This window comes from Mesocricetus auratus, unplaced genomic scaffold (genome assembly GCF_017639785.1).
Source record: "Mesocricetus auratus isolate SY011 unplaced genomic scaffold, BCM_Maur_2.0 Super-Scaffold_15014, whole genome shotgun sequence".
In the NCBI taxonomy this organism is placed as follows: domain Eukaryota; kingdom Metazoa; phylum Chordata; class Mammalia; order Rodentia; family Cricetidae; genus Mesocricetus; species Mesocricetus auratus.
Genome location: NW_024429186.1, coordinates 17,837,847 through 17,851,471, shown reverse-complemented (window position 1 = coordinate 17,851,471; position 13,625 = coordinate 17,837,847). Strand labels below are relative to the sequence as shown.

Here is a 13,625-nt window from a genome sequence, read left to right as displayed (position 1 = left end):
TACCCTACCATTGAAGCCCTGATATGTGACTGCTGAACCACCCACAGCATCCCGTGACTGCCTGCTCTGTGAAACCCAGACCCCTCCCTGCCCAGCAGGTCTCAAACCTGAGCCGGCCTGCTCTCCTACTCTCTGTGCAGGTTCCTCTGCACACAGAGACACAGACCCCAGGTGCCCGCCAACCACAGGACCCTCCCTTCTCCGCGGGCTGGTGGGCCTTCTACCGAGCCCCAGCCACCCCTTGTCTTCTGTTCGGGCCTTTGTGTCCAAGGTCACATGACCAGCCCTACCTCTGCTCTGACAATACCAATCCATCCTTCATTCTCCAGTTTCACCTCAGTCCTTTTCCTTTCTAAAATAAGGAGGGGAAAGCTCCATCCTCTCCTTTTAAAGTTCTGGGTGTGTGGGGTGCAACTCGGTGGTGGAGGGCTTGACTAGCATATGGGTTCTGGGTTTGATCTCTAGTAAAACAAGCAAGCAAAACCCACCCAAATCCATCAGGATGAAGCTCACATTCATTAGCACGGCACCCCAAGTGCTTCAGCTCCGGGGGCCCCTACTTCACATCCATTTTTCAGGTGTCTCCCAGGACACCTCTTCACCAGCCTGGCTCCCTCAAGGCATAGGTGCAGGCTAAATGCCACCACCTAAAGAAAGCTGTCAGTCAGTCCTCATTCCTCCTGGCCTGTGTTCTGAGACACTACCATGTCCGTGACAAGCTGCAGCAAGGCTGATCTGATCTCCCTCGTGGGGTATCTCTGATAGGAACAACAGCCTTTAGACCCAGGAGAAACACACAGCAGAGAAGCCCTCACACACACTGCAGCCACACCCACCCCTGGGCCACCAGGGCTTCCTGTCTTGCATTTCATCACTGCACATACACCCTGTGGGGGAGCAGAGGGCAGGAAGAGGAAAGGAGGGACCCGGGCAAGCTGGTGTCCTCCACTCATTTCCCCAAAAGCTCTTGAACTTGAAGCTAACTGCCAGGATTCACACTGAAGCCCACAAGTTAAAAAAAAAAAGGTTCCACTGACCACTGGACAGAGCCCAGCCCTGCTGCCTGGGACCCTATGATCTCTCCCGTCCTCCACCGTCCCCAAACTGCCTTCAGTGGGTTCCACCCAGACAGACTGGTAGGGACCATCTCAGGCACAGTCTGCCTAGCATGAGCGAGGCACCAGCCTTTGCAAACTGAGCAAAACAAACATACACTCTAGGACTCTGGGCTTGGGGTAGGGAGGGACACAGGCATCTCCAGTGTTCAGCAGCACCACAGAATGCTGCGTCTTTCAAACAGGGCGGCAGCCACAACCGTGAAAGGCACAAAAAGGCAATTCACCAGAAAAAAGGCCAAGGCCTATAAATAGGGTACTTGTAGCAGTCAGGAGCAAACATCCCTGAAGTATTCATACCCTTTGACCCAGCAACTCCCTGACAGGAATTTACCCTGAGGAAATGAAAAACGTTATTTGCTGAAACACTCACTTATGCTCAGGGGTGGTATCACTCCTAATTCAGAAACAGGGACATCGGAAGTGTCGACAACAGTATAGCCACATAAAACACTGATATTCATACAAATGAGGGATTAGTGGCAAGGGAAAACACCCCCTCCTCCATAAATGAATAACAATAAAAAAAGAACAAACAGGTTGTGCACAGGCATTGGGGATTATGGAACCACACAGACAAGAGAGCAAAGGCAAGCACCAAACGGTGAACAGGCATCCCCAAGAGGGGAGACGATGGACGAACTAAATTTCTTTTACACGGTGAACAGGCATCCCCAGGAGGGGAGATGATGGATGAACTAAATTTCTTTTACATTTCCTAACCTGGAGTAAGGAAACAGTTTCCAGAATCAAAAAACATTATCTGTAATTTCCTCAGCTTTAGACCCGAGCTGGCCAACCAAGAGGACGAGCCTCCTCCTTAGTCTTTCAAGTCAGCAGCAGGGGAAGGTAATTTCTCTGCAAAACCAATGTAATGTGTTATTCATGAAGCAAGTTGCGTGTGTGCCTGGATTTCTCTCCCCCTTAACCAGCTAAGGAAACATGCCTTTCTTTTCACTCCCTGAGCCACACAAACAGCAGAGATGCGTGAGATTTAAATGCTGCCACCAACAATGGTGAGCAGACACTGCCTTCTATTCCTTCTGTATTTTGTTCTGTTTTGGGAGACAGTGTTTCCCTGTGTGTAGCCCTGGTTGTCCTGGAACTCACTTTGTAGACCAGACTGGCCTTGAACTCACAGAGATCCGCCTGCCTCTGCCTCCCGAGTGCTGGGATTAAAGGCCTGTGCTACCACAACCCGGCCTGTTTGCATTTTTTAAGACCTTGCAAGTCTCATGCAGCCCAGGCTGCCCCAAACTGCCCATGTAGTCAAGGATATATCAATGCTTGCTCCCCCTGAGTCCCATCTCCAAATACTGAGATTACAGGTGTGCACCACCCTGCCTGACTCTGGTTTTACTTCTGACAAAGTGTTTCATTCCAGCCAGCAAGATGGCCCTGTGGGTAACGGCACTTGCTGCCAGCCTACCTACGGTGGGAGGAGAGAACTGGCTCTCACGGATGACCTTCCCACAGACACGGTGGTACACATGCACACGCACTAACGTGAGGAAAAGTGTTTCACTCTTCAAACTGCTCACTTTCTCAAGACACTTCTCATTTGCAGCAGCTGTCACATGCTTATCTAACACAAATGACAAGGAGCTGGCTGGGGCGGGGTTGGAGCAGCATCTACGGCTTGGCATCCGCCAATTACAGAGGTTAAAGGTCACACAAAGTGGGACTGAAAATGTAGCTCAGTCGGGGCAATTATCTAGCATGGTCAAGGCCCTGCACTTCAAAAAAGTGGAGCTTGGGGTTGCAGATAGCACAGCCACTGGGAGCATTTGTTGCTCTTGTAGAGGAACCAAGTGTGATTCCCAGTGCCACTCACAACATCCCGTAACTCCACAGCCAGCCTCCATGGCACCAGGGATACATGTGATGGATGCACTGTTAAACATACAGGCAAAACACCAGTATGTGTAAATAATAAGTTTAAAAGGTGTCTTCCAGAAAGCACCCCTCGCCCTACCCACTGGGGCGACCCCTCTCCCTCTTGGCCACCCAAGACAGAGGAAGGAGCAACAGTTGTTCTTGGTTGGTTGGTTCTGTTAAGACAGTCTCACTGTGCTGCCTATGCTGTCCTCAAACTCCCTGTGCAACCCAGGCTGTCCTCAGGCCCTCCGTCCCCCTGCTTCTGCCTCCCCAAAGCTGAGATCACAGGCGTGCACCACTGAGCCTCGCTGGGAATGGCTTATGGGTCATTTCATTCCACTCTCTGGGCTACTTTCCAACAGGGAAGCTGGGCAGTGGTTCCTTGGGAAAATGCCCATTGAATACCCCCTTCACATAAATAAGCTACAGTGCTACATTAGAAGGGAAAATGGCAGGATGTGCAGTTACACTTATGGCATGCCCACAACAGCACAAAACAAAACCCATTCACCAGACGATGGGGAGGAAACACTAAACTCGATTGGCGATTGTCCCCGGTGGAGGGCTGACGTGCCGGCTGCCTTCACGGCACTTGTTTTTCAAGCTGATTATACAGACCAAGTATTCTAACCTGAGAACTGAATTTCTGTTCCCCATAAATCAGAAGGAAAGAATACACAAAACGCTGTGCCCAGGTAAGATGCCAGCCAGGAATGCACACGTCTCACCAGCTCCTTCCTCCTGGCAGGACAAGGGGACAACGACCCTTAGTTGCTCCTAGCAAGTGCTTATGTACACTTCACTTAGCTGGGGTTAGACAGTCATCCAATGCCTTCCCCACTCTCAAAGAGCCAAGAGATGACAAGAACACGGGGTCCTCTTCCCCACCTCCAAGTCCTGGTCGCCCAGCTCTTTCTTAGTGTGACAGTTTCTGGAACACTACACAGCAGCCACCTCTCAGTCATACACTGTTTCGAGGCCTTTCATCCATGCCAGACCTGGACCCTAACAGCAACTAATCACCGGCAGCAGGGGGACCATGGGCTGGATGGTGCCACACCTCTGCCTTGGAAGAACACCCTGACTCCTGACTGTCTCCAGCACACTCATCCTGCTCAGCTGTGACTCTTGTCAACTTTGAGACACAGGGCCACCTTCCCAGTAAATATGCTGCTCCCAAGAGTAAGGGACAGGACTGTTTTGAGCCTCCAAGACCGGTTCTACCCAGACTCTGTCCCCTCCTCGCCTTCCAGGGACTCTACAAACTTGGAAACTCAGTCACTCAGAGAATTCCACTCTGGTGGCATCTCCTCCAGGTCTCCCCTACTTCACGTCACAGACTGGGTAGGGACTTTGTCTTCTGAATGCCTAGCACCACCTGTTTCCTCCGGCACTACTTGTTACAAATAGAACCTGCAGACACCGATTGTCCTGTCAGCCAGTGCAGCCGTCAGGCCGCTCACCACAGACGCCAAGTTCACAGAGAGCACCACTGCCTGTAACAGGCTGGCATAAAGACGCACGGTTTGAAATGTCCCTGGTTACAGCACACCCAGCCCCAAGTGCAGCTCCCATTAGCCCAGAGAACCCACCCTGGCCTCAAGAGCCAACTCTCCTGGGACTCTCGGCATCTCCCTGAGCCCCTGGCCCCTTCCTCAAACACCTGCAGCTCAAGGGATGGGACTGGTTGGGAGCCTCTAGAAGCTATGCTCAGATCCGAGTCAGAAAAGATACTCTAATGCTGGGCGTTGGTGGCTCACGCCTTTAATCCCAGCACTGGGGAGGCAGAGACAGGACTCTGTGAGTTCCAGGTCAGCCTGGTATACAGAGCAGGTTCCAAGACAGGCTCCAAACCTACAGAGAAACCCTGTCTTGAAAACCAAACAAAAACAAAACAGACAGGCAAACAAAAAAGATGCTCTGAATATTTACGTGTGTGTACCTAGAGGCAAAGGTCAACCTTCCTCAGCAGTCATCCACTTTGTTGAGAAAGGGTCTCTCGGTCTGGGATCTGAGGCTCACCAACTAGGCTAAGCTGACTGGCCACTGAGTCCTAAGGATCCTCCCGTCTCTGCTGCCCCAGTACTGGGATTACAAGCACTCGCCACCATGTCTGGATGTTGGTTAAAGATGGAGTATGGGGCTCAAACTCAGGTCTTCATGTCTACACATTAAGTATTTTACTGAATGAGCTAACTCCCCACCTCATTCTTTTTGTTTTGCATGTGGCAGGGATGTGGTATGCTTGCATATGTGTGTGTGTTCACAGGTGCGGGGATGCACATGTGCCACAGCCACATTTTCACAGTCTGTGTACACGATACAGCTCACCTCTCCTGATGGTGACATGACGGAATACCCAAGACACTTCCCTCTCCCAACCCACTTCAAATCCATACTGAAGAGAAGCCAAGAATCCTGCAACACCCACAGTCCTTGGTAGGACCTGGGCCCAGGACAAGCCCAAGCCACAGCGCCTCTGCCATTTGTCTCACAGCTGAGTCAAGTCAGCAACCGAGGCAGAGGGGAGCCTCGGCTAACGGGGTCCTTAGGTCAGCAGAGACCTCACCACACCAGCGGAGGGAGACCCCTGATTTCCAGCACCAGGACTCAGTTACAGACCAGGAAGCTGAAGGGGCAGAGTCTGGTTATACAGGTCTGGGGGAAACCCTGGCACAAACAATGGTTCTCAAACCACGACATGCAGAGTGACTGTGGTTCCTCCTTGAGTGTCAAGAGATAGCATATGGCAGAAGGCAGCTTCCCTGCGCAAGAGAGACTCCAAAGCCAGCTGCGGCTCATTTCCCACCAGTGCTGGCCACACAGCGCTCAAACACTCCCTGACCCACGCAGCACATCTGATCAAACACAGCAAGCAGTGTCAAGTGGATCCTTCACTCCACAAGCCCAGGTTCCTGCTGACCTAGAGGCATAATAGTTCCATTCTTGGCCCCTATAGCCTTCTGTGGTTCCTCTTGCATAAAAGCCACCAAGCCAGAGGCATGCGCCCCTTCCAGAGAGTCCTCAAGTAACACACAGACAACAGGCTGTGAACCAAGGCTCTCCAGGTCCTCATGGCATTCAGAATGAACCAATCTGAAATCTGAAATGGGAGAGCTCCCCGCCCCCAACTGACACCCCACAGCAGGGCTAACACAAAGCTCCAAGGGTCAGCATTCAGCGACCACTTACTCTGGTTTCTTTTGGGAACCCATTCAAGGTGCCCCACTGCAAACCCATGGGGACGCACCCCAGAGGCTTCTGTACACCCGCTTGAAGGGCCTCCCTACACAAGTGGGGACCCACTGCAGACTTGTAGGAAGCCTTGGCCAACAGAGCAGCCTCACCTGGTAGTAGGTCTTGATGTTTCTCACCAGGATGCTCAGGTTCTGGATGCGGAGGTTCACATCATTGTTGACATGCTTGTGGATACGCTGATTGCTGGGCCTGGGGTCTCTAGAGTGAGAAACAGAGTAAAATTCACACCCCTGGGCATTCACTGTACCTCCTTCCCCGGCAGAGGACCGGTGTTCAGTTTCACAAGCCTAGTTATTCCTTTGCTGGCCATAAGGCTGTGAGGCTGTGGTTCAAGTCAAAGCCTAACTCTGCTCCCAGCTGTGCCAGAACCCTACATGACCCATCTTCTCTGCTGCCTCACCCAGGCCCCTGCCAAACACAGTCACTGTTGGGAGCACCACAAGGGACATCCAAGCGTCAGCACTGTGAAAACCAACATACAGATATATAAAAACCAATAATCTATCCAAAACTGTATTTTAGCATTAAAAAGCCAAGCAAAGAAAAATACATGAAATATCAAGAAAAATAGGGGCTAGAGAGATGGCTCATTGATTAAGAGCACTAGTTGCTCTTCCAGAAGTCCTGGGTTCCACCCCCAGAACCCACAGGGTGGCTCACAACTGTCTAGAACTATAGTCCCATGGGATACAAATATACATGTAGATAAAACACCCATATACATAAATAAATAGATCCTTAAAAAACAGAAAGAAAAACACAAAACAGGGGTGGGGGTGGCCTGGCATGTTTTGTGACCTTAAGAATCACATCCCACTCAGCACAGATCTCCCTGTCATCTGGATTCAGGTTGGTCCTGTTCATGATTTGCACTCCAGGGACACAATGGTGTCCTGACAGTCTGACATTAGGTCTAGGACAGGACCGGTGTACCACCAATCCCACAAGAAAAGCCAGATATGGGAAACCCAAGTGTCACCCATTTTCCAACCTCAGGCGAAACTCAGGTCTGGCTGTAAAGGAACTAGATGTCAGCTCAAGAGATTTACATCTTGCTTCATCTACATGCAGGACCGTCCTCCAAGGCCTCAGCGTGGGAAATGTATGCCAGAGTAAAGTGGAAAGGACCTGCTTTCCACAGCAAAGGCCTCCCTTCCATCCGTGTCCCAAGGCACCACCAAGGATAAAGGGCAAGGAACTCAAAGCCCTGTCTTCCCACATCTGTCGTCTGTGATAAAGACGCAGAGCCTCCTGAGGCCTGGGGGTGGGGAGCTACAGAAATAAATCTCAGGGCTATCTGGTTCTTTCAAGGCCCAGATGAAGACACAGAAGGAAAATCTTGAATCGGTTCAGGTAGCTGTTTAACTGTCAACCTTTGGGTAAATACCCAACATACACTCTCAGTCTGCACACCATGCCCTAAGCACGCAAACTCTCTCACATGTACTCAACAGCCCCTGGCTTCACATAGCCCTGTTACAGCCCCTCAAACAGCCACATGTCCCCTCAGGGGACCAAGAAAACTGTTTTCAGCAGTCAGGTGACAACATTCCTCAATGTCCCCCCACCATGATGGAGTCTGGTGAAACCGTTTACCCGTCAGGCTTCTTCTAGGGCCCTTCATTACCAAGGAGATAAAGGCCTGGCGTCCCACTGAAATTAACTTAGCAAAGAGGCAGCCTTCTGTGTTCCCACTGTAAAGGCATTTTAGCTACAGAAGCCTTCCTAATGGGACGAAGTCAGTTGATATTTTAAGACAGTGAGCGGCAGTTTCACAGGCCCAAACACATGAATCTGTGAGAAGCTGCAGTCTTTCCTAACTTTTGTTTGAGGAGAGTGAGGGAATGAACCTGAGGCTGCTCACATGCTTGGCATGCACTCATCACCAGTCCCTAGTGCTCCCCTTTTACTTCTGAGACAGATTTTTATAATGTGGCCTAGGCTGGCCTTCAACTTACAATCTTCCTGCCTCAACCTTTGAAATAACTGGGACTGCAGGTATTGGGATATGCAACTGTTTCATTATTTCAATCCTGAATTTCTTTTCTTTGAGACAGGGTTTTATGTAGAAAAGGCTGCCTTAAGCTTCTGATCTCCCTACCTCTACTTCCTACCAAGACTCCAAGAGTTTACCACCACACCTACTATCCAGGGACTGGATCCAGGGTTTTGAGAATACTAGGCAAGCACTGCACCAATGGAGTCACATCTACAGCCTCGAGTTCACCTCCATCAGGGAGGCCACCTCAGGGGTACCAGGTACCCAGAGCGTCAGTCTGCAGCACTGCGCCACTCCCTTCAAGGGCTCTGTGCACACCCAGGGTCTGGGATGCGCCGCCATATCTGCTTTTGTTCTCCCCAGGCAGGGGAAGAAACAGCTAATTGAAGGAATGCTAGAGAGGAGCCCTGACATTAGTTATATGACTAATTAGACTAATTATCATGGTCATTAGCATTCCCTTGGTTAACTAAGTCTCTCAGGGTAAAGAGCGCTTATTAGGATATAAACCAAAAGTTTCAGCATTGCTTAAGGAAGGCAAATCTCCTTTCTACCCACTCAGTGCCCCACACGGACTGCCAGAAATGGGGTCAGAGGCCCAGGGGTCACAAAAGTCCAAACAAGCAATAGGTGCAGTGAATGTGCTACCATCCTAGCAAGGGCAGAAAGAAGTCAGCAGGCACAGCCCCTAGTCCACTGAGACTTTCACAAGCACAGATGCACTCCACTGTTGAGTGGACAGACACACACAGACACACAGACACACACCACACTGATGACATCCCGACATTAACTCGCACCATCTTGCTTAACCCTCCCCACATCTACAAAATTCTGCCCCGCTATCACAGGTGAAGAAATCGAGGTTCGGGGCATGGAGCAATTTGCCCAGTGAAACAGAACTAGGGAGTGGTGGTGGAGGCTGGCACTACCTGAACCTAGCAAAGCCTTCCCGGTTTCCCTCTAGACCCCTCGGGGGACTCTCCCACTCAGCAATCCTAGCCCTGGGCCTCCCCTGAAAGCTGAACCCGCAGGGCTTTCCTGCTTCCAGGTGGGCCGATGTCAGGGAGGCCAGGGCCCAGAGACTACTCCAGCCTTCTAGGGTTGCCACAGACAATGGCCAGGTGCAGTCACGTGACCACAGCCAGCCTCCAGATGGCACTGAAGTATTGGGTAACAGCCCACCCCAAACCAGCCAGCCACACTGCTCTGTCATTTCCAAAGGCCACTGCTTCCCAACTGGGGAGAATTTATCAAAAATAGCACAGCAGCGGTCTTCAGGCACCCTCACGGGAGGTAACAGCCACCCACTGAGATGAGCCACCCATCCTCAGGCTGACACTGGGCAGAAGAGGAGGCTAAGGCCCAGTTGCAGTCAGTTAGGCTGGACCTTGGACTCAGTCTATCCATCACCGGGAAAGGACTCAGGCCAAGAGTCATGCAGATGTTCAGAGACTGCATGCACACAGAGGAGAGGTCAATGGTTCAGCAAGTCGAGGACTGAGTTCAGTCCAGGAACCACATGGTCGAAGGAAGGAACCAATGCCAACAAGCTGTCCTCGGACTCCACGTGCACGAGCACAACTATTTAAAAAGTAGACTGAAGAAACCAAGCACTCTGTGTATGTGACCCACCCCCAACACCCATTCCCAGTATTGATGGAGGTACTAGCATATCCCGACTCTTCAGATGAGCAAACTACCTAACAACAATCCCAGTGTCACACTGCTTGTAGGAAGACCACCTTGGGCTCAGGCCTAGTCTGACCACCTAGGATACCCAATACTCAGTCAAGGGGGTTTTTTTTTTTCCAGACAGGGTTTGTCTGTGGCTTTGGAGGCTGTCCTGGAACTCGCTTGGTAGTCCAGGCTGGTCTCGAACTTACAGAGATCCACCTGCCTCTGCCTCCCGAGTGCTGGGATTAAAGGTGTGCACCACCAGCACCGGGCGGGGGTTCTTCTTTTGTTTCTGTGGTTTGGGTTTTTTTGTTTGTTTGTTTGTTTACGTGCACATTTGTCTCTGTGAGGGTATGGAGTTTGGGAAAATACATTCCAGGGAGTCATACCACAGGCCCCCTGGCAGTCAAGCCCCACCCACTTCCGGAGGCAAACACATTCTGAGGCAAATCTGACGCCTGTTACCTGGTGCCAAGTTATGATTCCCTAGAAGCAGAAAATTATCATTGGCAGGTCCTGTGCTCACCCATGCCTGCCTGCCCTTCCTGGTTCAGGAAAGCCACTCGTTGTCTCTATGGCTGTTCCAGGACTGCTGCACACCTACCTGGTTCTTCTTCCAGAGTGATCACACTAGACTACCACTGAGGGAAAAATAGCAGAGAGCTGGCAGGGAGGGAACAGCTGACCCTTCGACAGAATTTAGCCAGGGCCAAATGCAAACAAGTGATGAATTGGCATTTCTCAGAAAGGTCCAACAGACTTCCCTGATTTACAAGCAAGTGGTAAAGGCTTCAGGAATTCCAAAGGTCAGGGAAGAAAGAATCGGCCCCTGGGCTTTTGTTCTCCCCTGTGCCTGGGTGTAGCTAAGTAAAAGCCAGCAGGACTTTCTTTATTAGACAGCTTTCCCGGGATAGGCTGAGGTTCTGATGGTCCTTACACCCAGCCATTTGTGGGGTCTGAGCCCAAGAGAATGGGGAGAGTGGCCAGAGCCCAAGCCTGCCTGGAGGCCACCCCAGAAAAACCCATTTTCATCAGAGTACTTCGAGAAGTGCCGACAAAGCCAACAGCAAATGTATCTCTTTATAATCTGGTCAAATGCTGAAAAATCGAGATTGGAAGAATTTTTTTAAAGGATGATAGGGAGCCAGGTGGTGGTGGCGGCGGCAGCAGCGGTGCACACCTTTAATCCCAGCACTCGGGAGGCAGAGGCAGGTGGATCTCTGTGAGTTCGAGACCAGCCTGGTTCCAGAGAGAGTTCCAGGACAGCCTCTAAAGCTACACAGAGAAACCCTGTCTCGAAATCACCCCCCTCCCACACACACACACAAAAGGATGACAGGGTTTCCACCACTGTGACATCAAACATCCTACGAAAGCAAGTGGAGCCAGCTAGTTGGGAAGTCATCCCTACCTGCCCCCAGCTAGAAACAGAAGCTGTTTTTCATTAGCTAATGGATTACTGAGTGTGGCACCTCCATCAGTCCTAGGTGACTGGGCATATGTAAAGGCAGGGCCACAGAGCACACCCAGGTGTTTTTATTTTGTTCCAGGTGCCTGTGACTCATACTGACACTTCCAATATGATCCCTGAAGCTTCTAAGTTAAACAGAGAACGCAGGGGTAGGAGCCAACACCTGCAAGGTGGTAAGATGTCAGACTCATGCTCTGCAGAGTTCAGCAACGGATGTGGTCAGAGGCCAAGAAGTATCTACAGAGACCCCATTTAAGGCCAAACGGCCCAAGCACAGCATGGCTGCCCGTATGCCTCCTAAAGGAGGCTTCTGAACCCAGTTCAGCCACATGAGGCGGCTTAGTGATTGCATCTGGCCCAGCAATTGGCACGAAATGGGAAGGAGACTCAGAAACCCAGATACCACGCCACAGTGCAACTTTACAGTCACACTGCAATGCTCAGGACCCACCGGACATTTCCTGTAATCAGACACTGGGTACAGTTCTGTGTCGTCGTCGTCCCCCCAAAAAGAAAAGTGGCTTTTAATGTCAATGTTCAGACTCCCATCAAGTCATTGAGTTTGCAGATGATCGGTCCCAAATTTCCTTAGTCCAATAAGCTGCCAGGGAGAGTCCATCGGCCCACCTGCAGTGCAGGCATTCCCCCCTCCCCGGTCACCCAGCATACTCCATCTCAAGCTTCCGAAAACATCCGCTCTGCAAAGGCAACTTACATTTGCAACATGATTTGGTTCAAAACGATGCCGTCCACTAAATCCATGTACAGAGTCAAGTTGTCCTGGTGGCCGCTTCCAAACGGGCCAAAAGTTTTCACCTGTGGGGAAGCAAAGGCACGTCGGTCTGACGCAGGGGGACAGGCAGGCCAGGGAGGTCACCCGCCACCGCGGCACCCTTCCCAAGCGCTGTCCCCTTCCCGCGCCAGGCAACAGACGCTGGACGGGAGGAAAACTTCTGGCTACTTTTCTCCAACGTCCCAAAGCACGAGGGGGTTAAAAAAGCAAGCGAGAGAGCAAACAAACAAAAACAAATAAAAGGGACTTTCCAACATATTTCTCACGTCTCGGATTCACCGGAAAGCGGCGCGCGCCCAGCCCGCCGCTCCGCGTTCCCACTCACTCGGCGCCCCCAGCTCGGGTCTCTGGGCTTCAGGAGCCCCCCACCCCGCAGCGACACGCGGAGCGGGAACAGGTGCGCGCTCCCGAATGGGAAGCCCACGGGGACGCCCACCCGACCCGGAGCCTCCCGGTTCCCGGCGCCGCACGGAGTGGGGGCAGGACGGGACGCGCTCACCCAGGTCACCAGCGGGCTCTGCAGGAACATCTCCACGAGCTGCGACACCGTCACGTCCATGCTGAGCCGCGGCCGCGCCGCACAAAGCGGCTCTGGCAGCCGGCGGCGGGCGCGGGAGACAAAGGCGGGGCGCGAGCCCACGGTGCGCGGCTGCGGCCCCGCCCGCCCGGGGAGAGCGAGAGGGTGGGGGCGAGGAGGGGAGGGAGGGGCGACGCGGTCCTTTCCTCGGCCGCCCGGCGCCCTGCGCTGCCTAGCGGAGCGGAGCGGAGCCGAACCCGGCGGGGAGCGCGTGGGGAGCGCGGAGGGGAGCGGGGCGGGGCCACAGCACGTGGCGGCCCGAGTGCGCGGGCAGGTGCAGCCTGCGCGCGCAGACCTGGGCGCGGTGTCGGCCCGGGAGGGAGAGGGGCCCGGTGTTAGCCTCGGGCCGTAGGATCACGCACCGGTGCATCCGCTGTGCAGTCTCCCCGGGCTTCTCCCTTGCTAGAAGTTCCTTCAGGATGCAGGCGGTGTGGCCGCCCCACCCGTGTGCGCCCCTGCTGTGGCTCTACCCTCCCTCCACCATTGCGCCCAGGGCTGGAGAGTCTGTCCCGGTGCAGTGCGCCGCAGCAGCTTTGAGGCAGGGCCCCCAGCACGATGGACGCCGTGCCGCCTGCTGGCGGGGCTGTGTGCCTGGAGGCCTCGCAGCCCCACTCCCTCTTCACTTCCTGGAAATAATTTAGCTCCATGAGCTGGGCCGTTGTTCGATGAACGCCGTATGAAAGACGGATTTAATCCCCACTGAGTTGTGGGAGTGTTAACCCGCAGCCCCAGGCACACTGCTTAGCAAGTACACACCAGGTACTCAATGGCTGCCCTTTGGCTAACAATTTTGCAGCGTGGCTGTGTCACATTAGGGCTGCGACATCTGCTGATGACATGTAGTATTACAGTTCTGC

General features: G+C 52.7%; 1 protein-coding gene across 1 annotated transcript in view; it reads right to left on the bottom strand.

The window, feature by feature from the left end:
• Window positions 1-12,824, bottom strand: part of Ccdc88c (coiled-coil domain containing 88C) — a 117,253-nt gene extending 104,429 nt beyond the window's left edge. The window contains exons 1-3 of the mRNA XM_040742622.1: window positions 12,691-12,824; window positions 12,114-12,214; window positions 6,341-6,449 (exon numbers count right to left, since the gene is read on the bottom strand). Coding sequence (XP_040598556.1) covers window positions 6,341-6,449; window positions 12,114-12,214; window positions 12,691-12,750 — 270 coding nt within the window. The 5' untranslated portion in view covers window positions 12,751-12,824. The remainder of the gene's footprint in view (window positions 1-6,340; window positions 6,450-12,113; window positions 12,215-12,690) is intronic.
• Window positions 12,825-13,625: the final 801 nt, after the last annotated feature.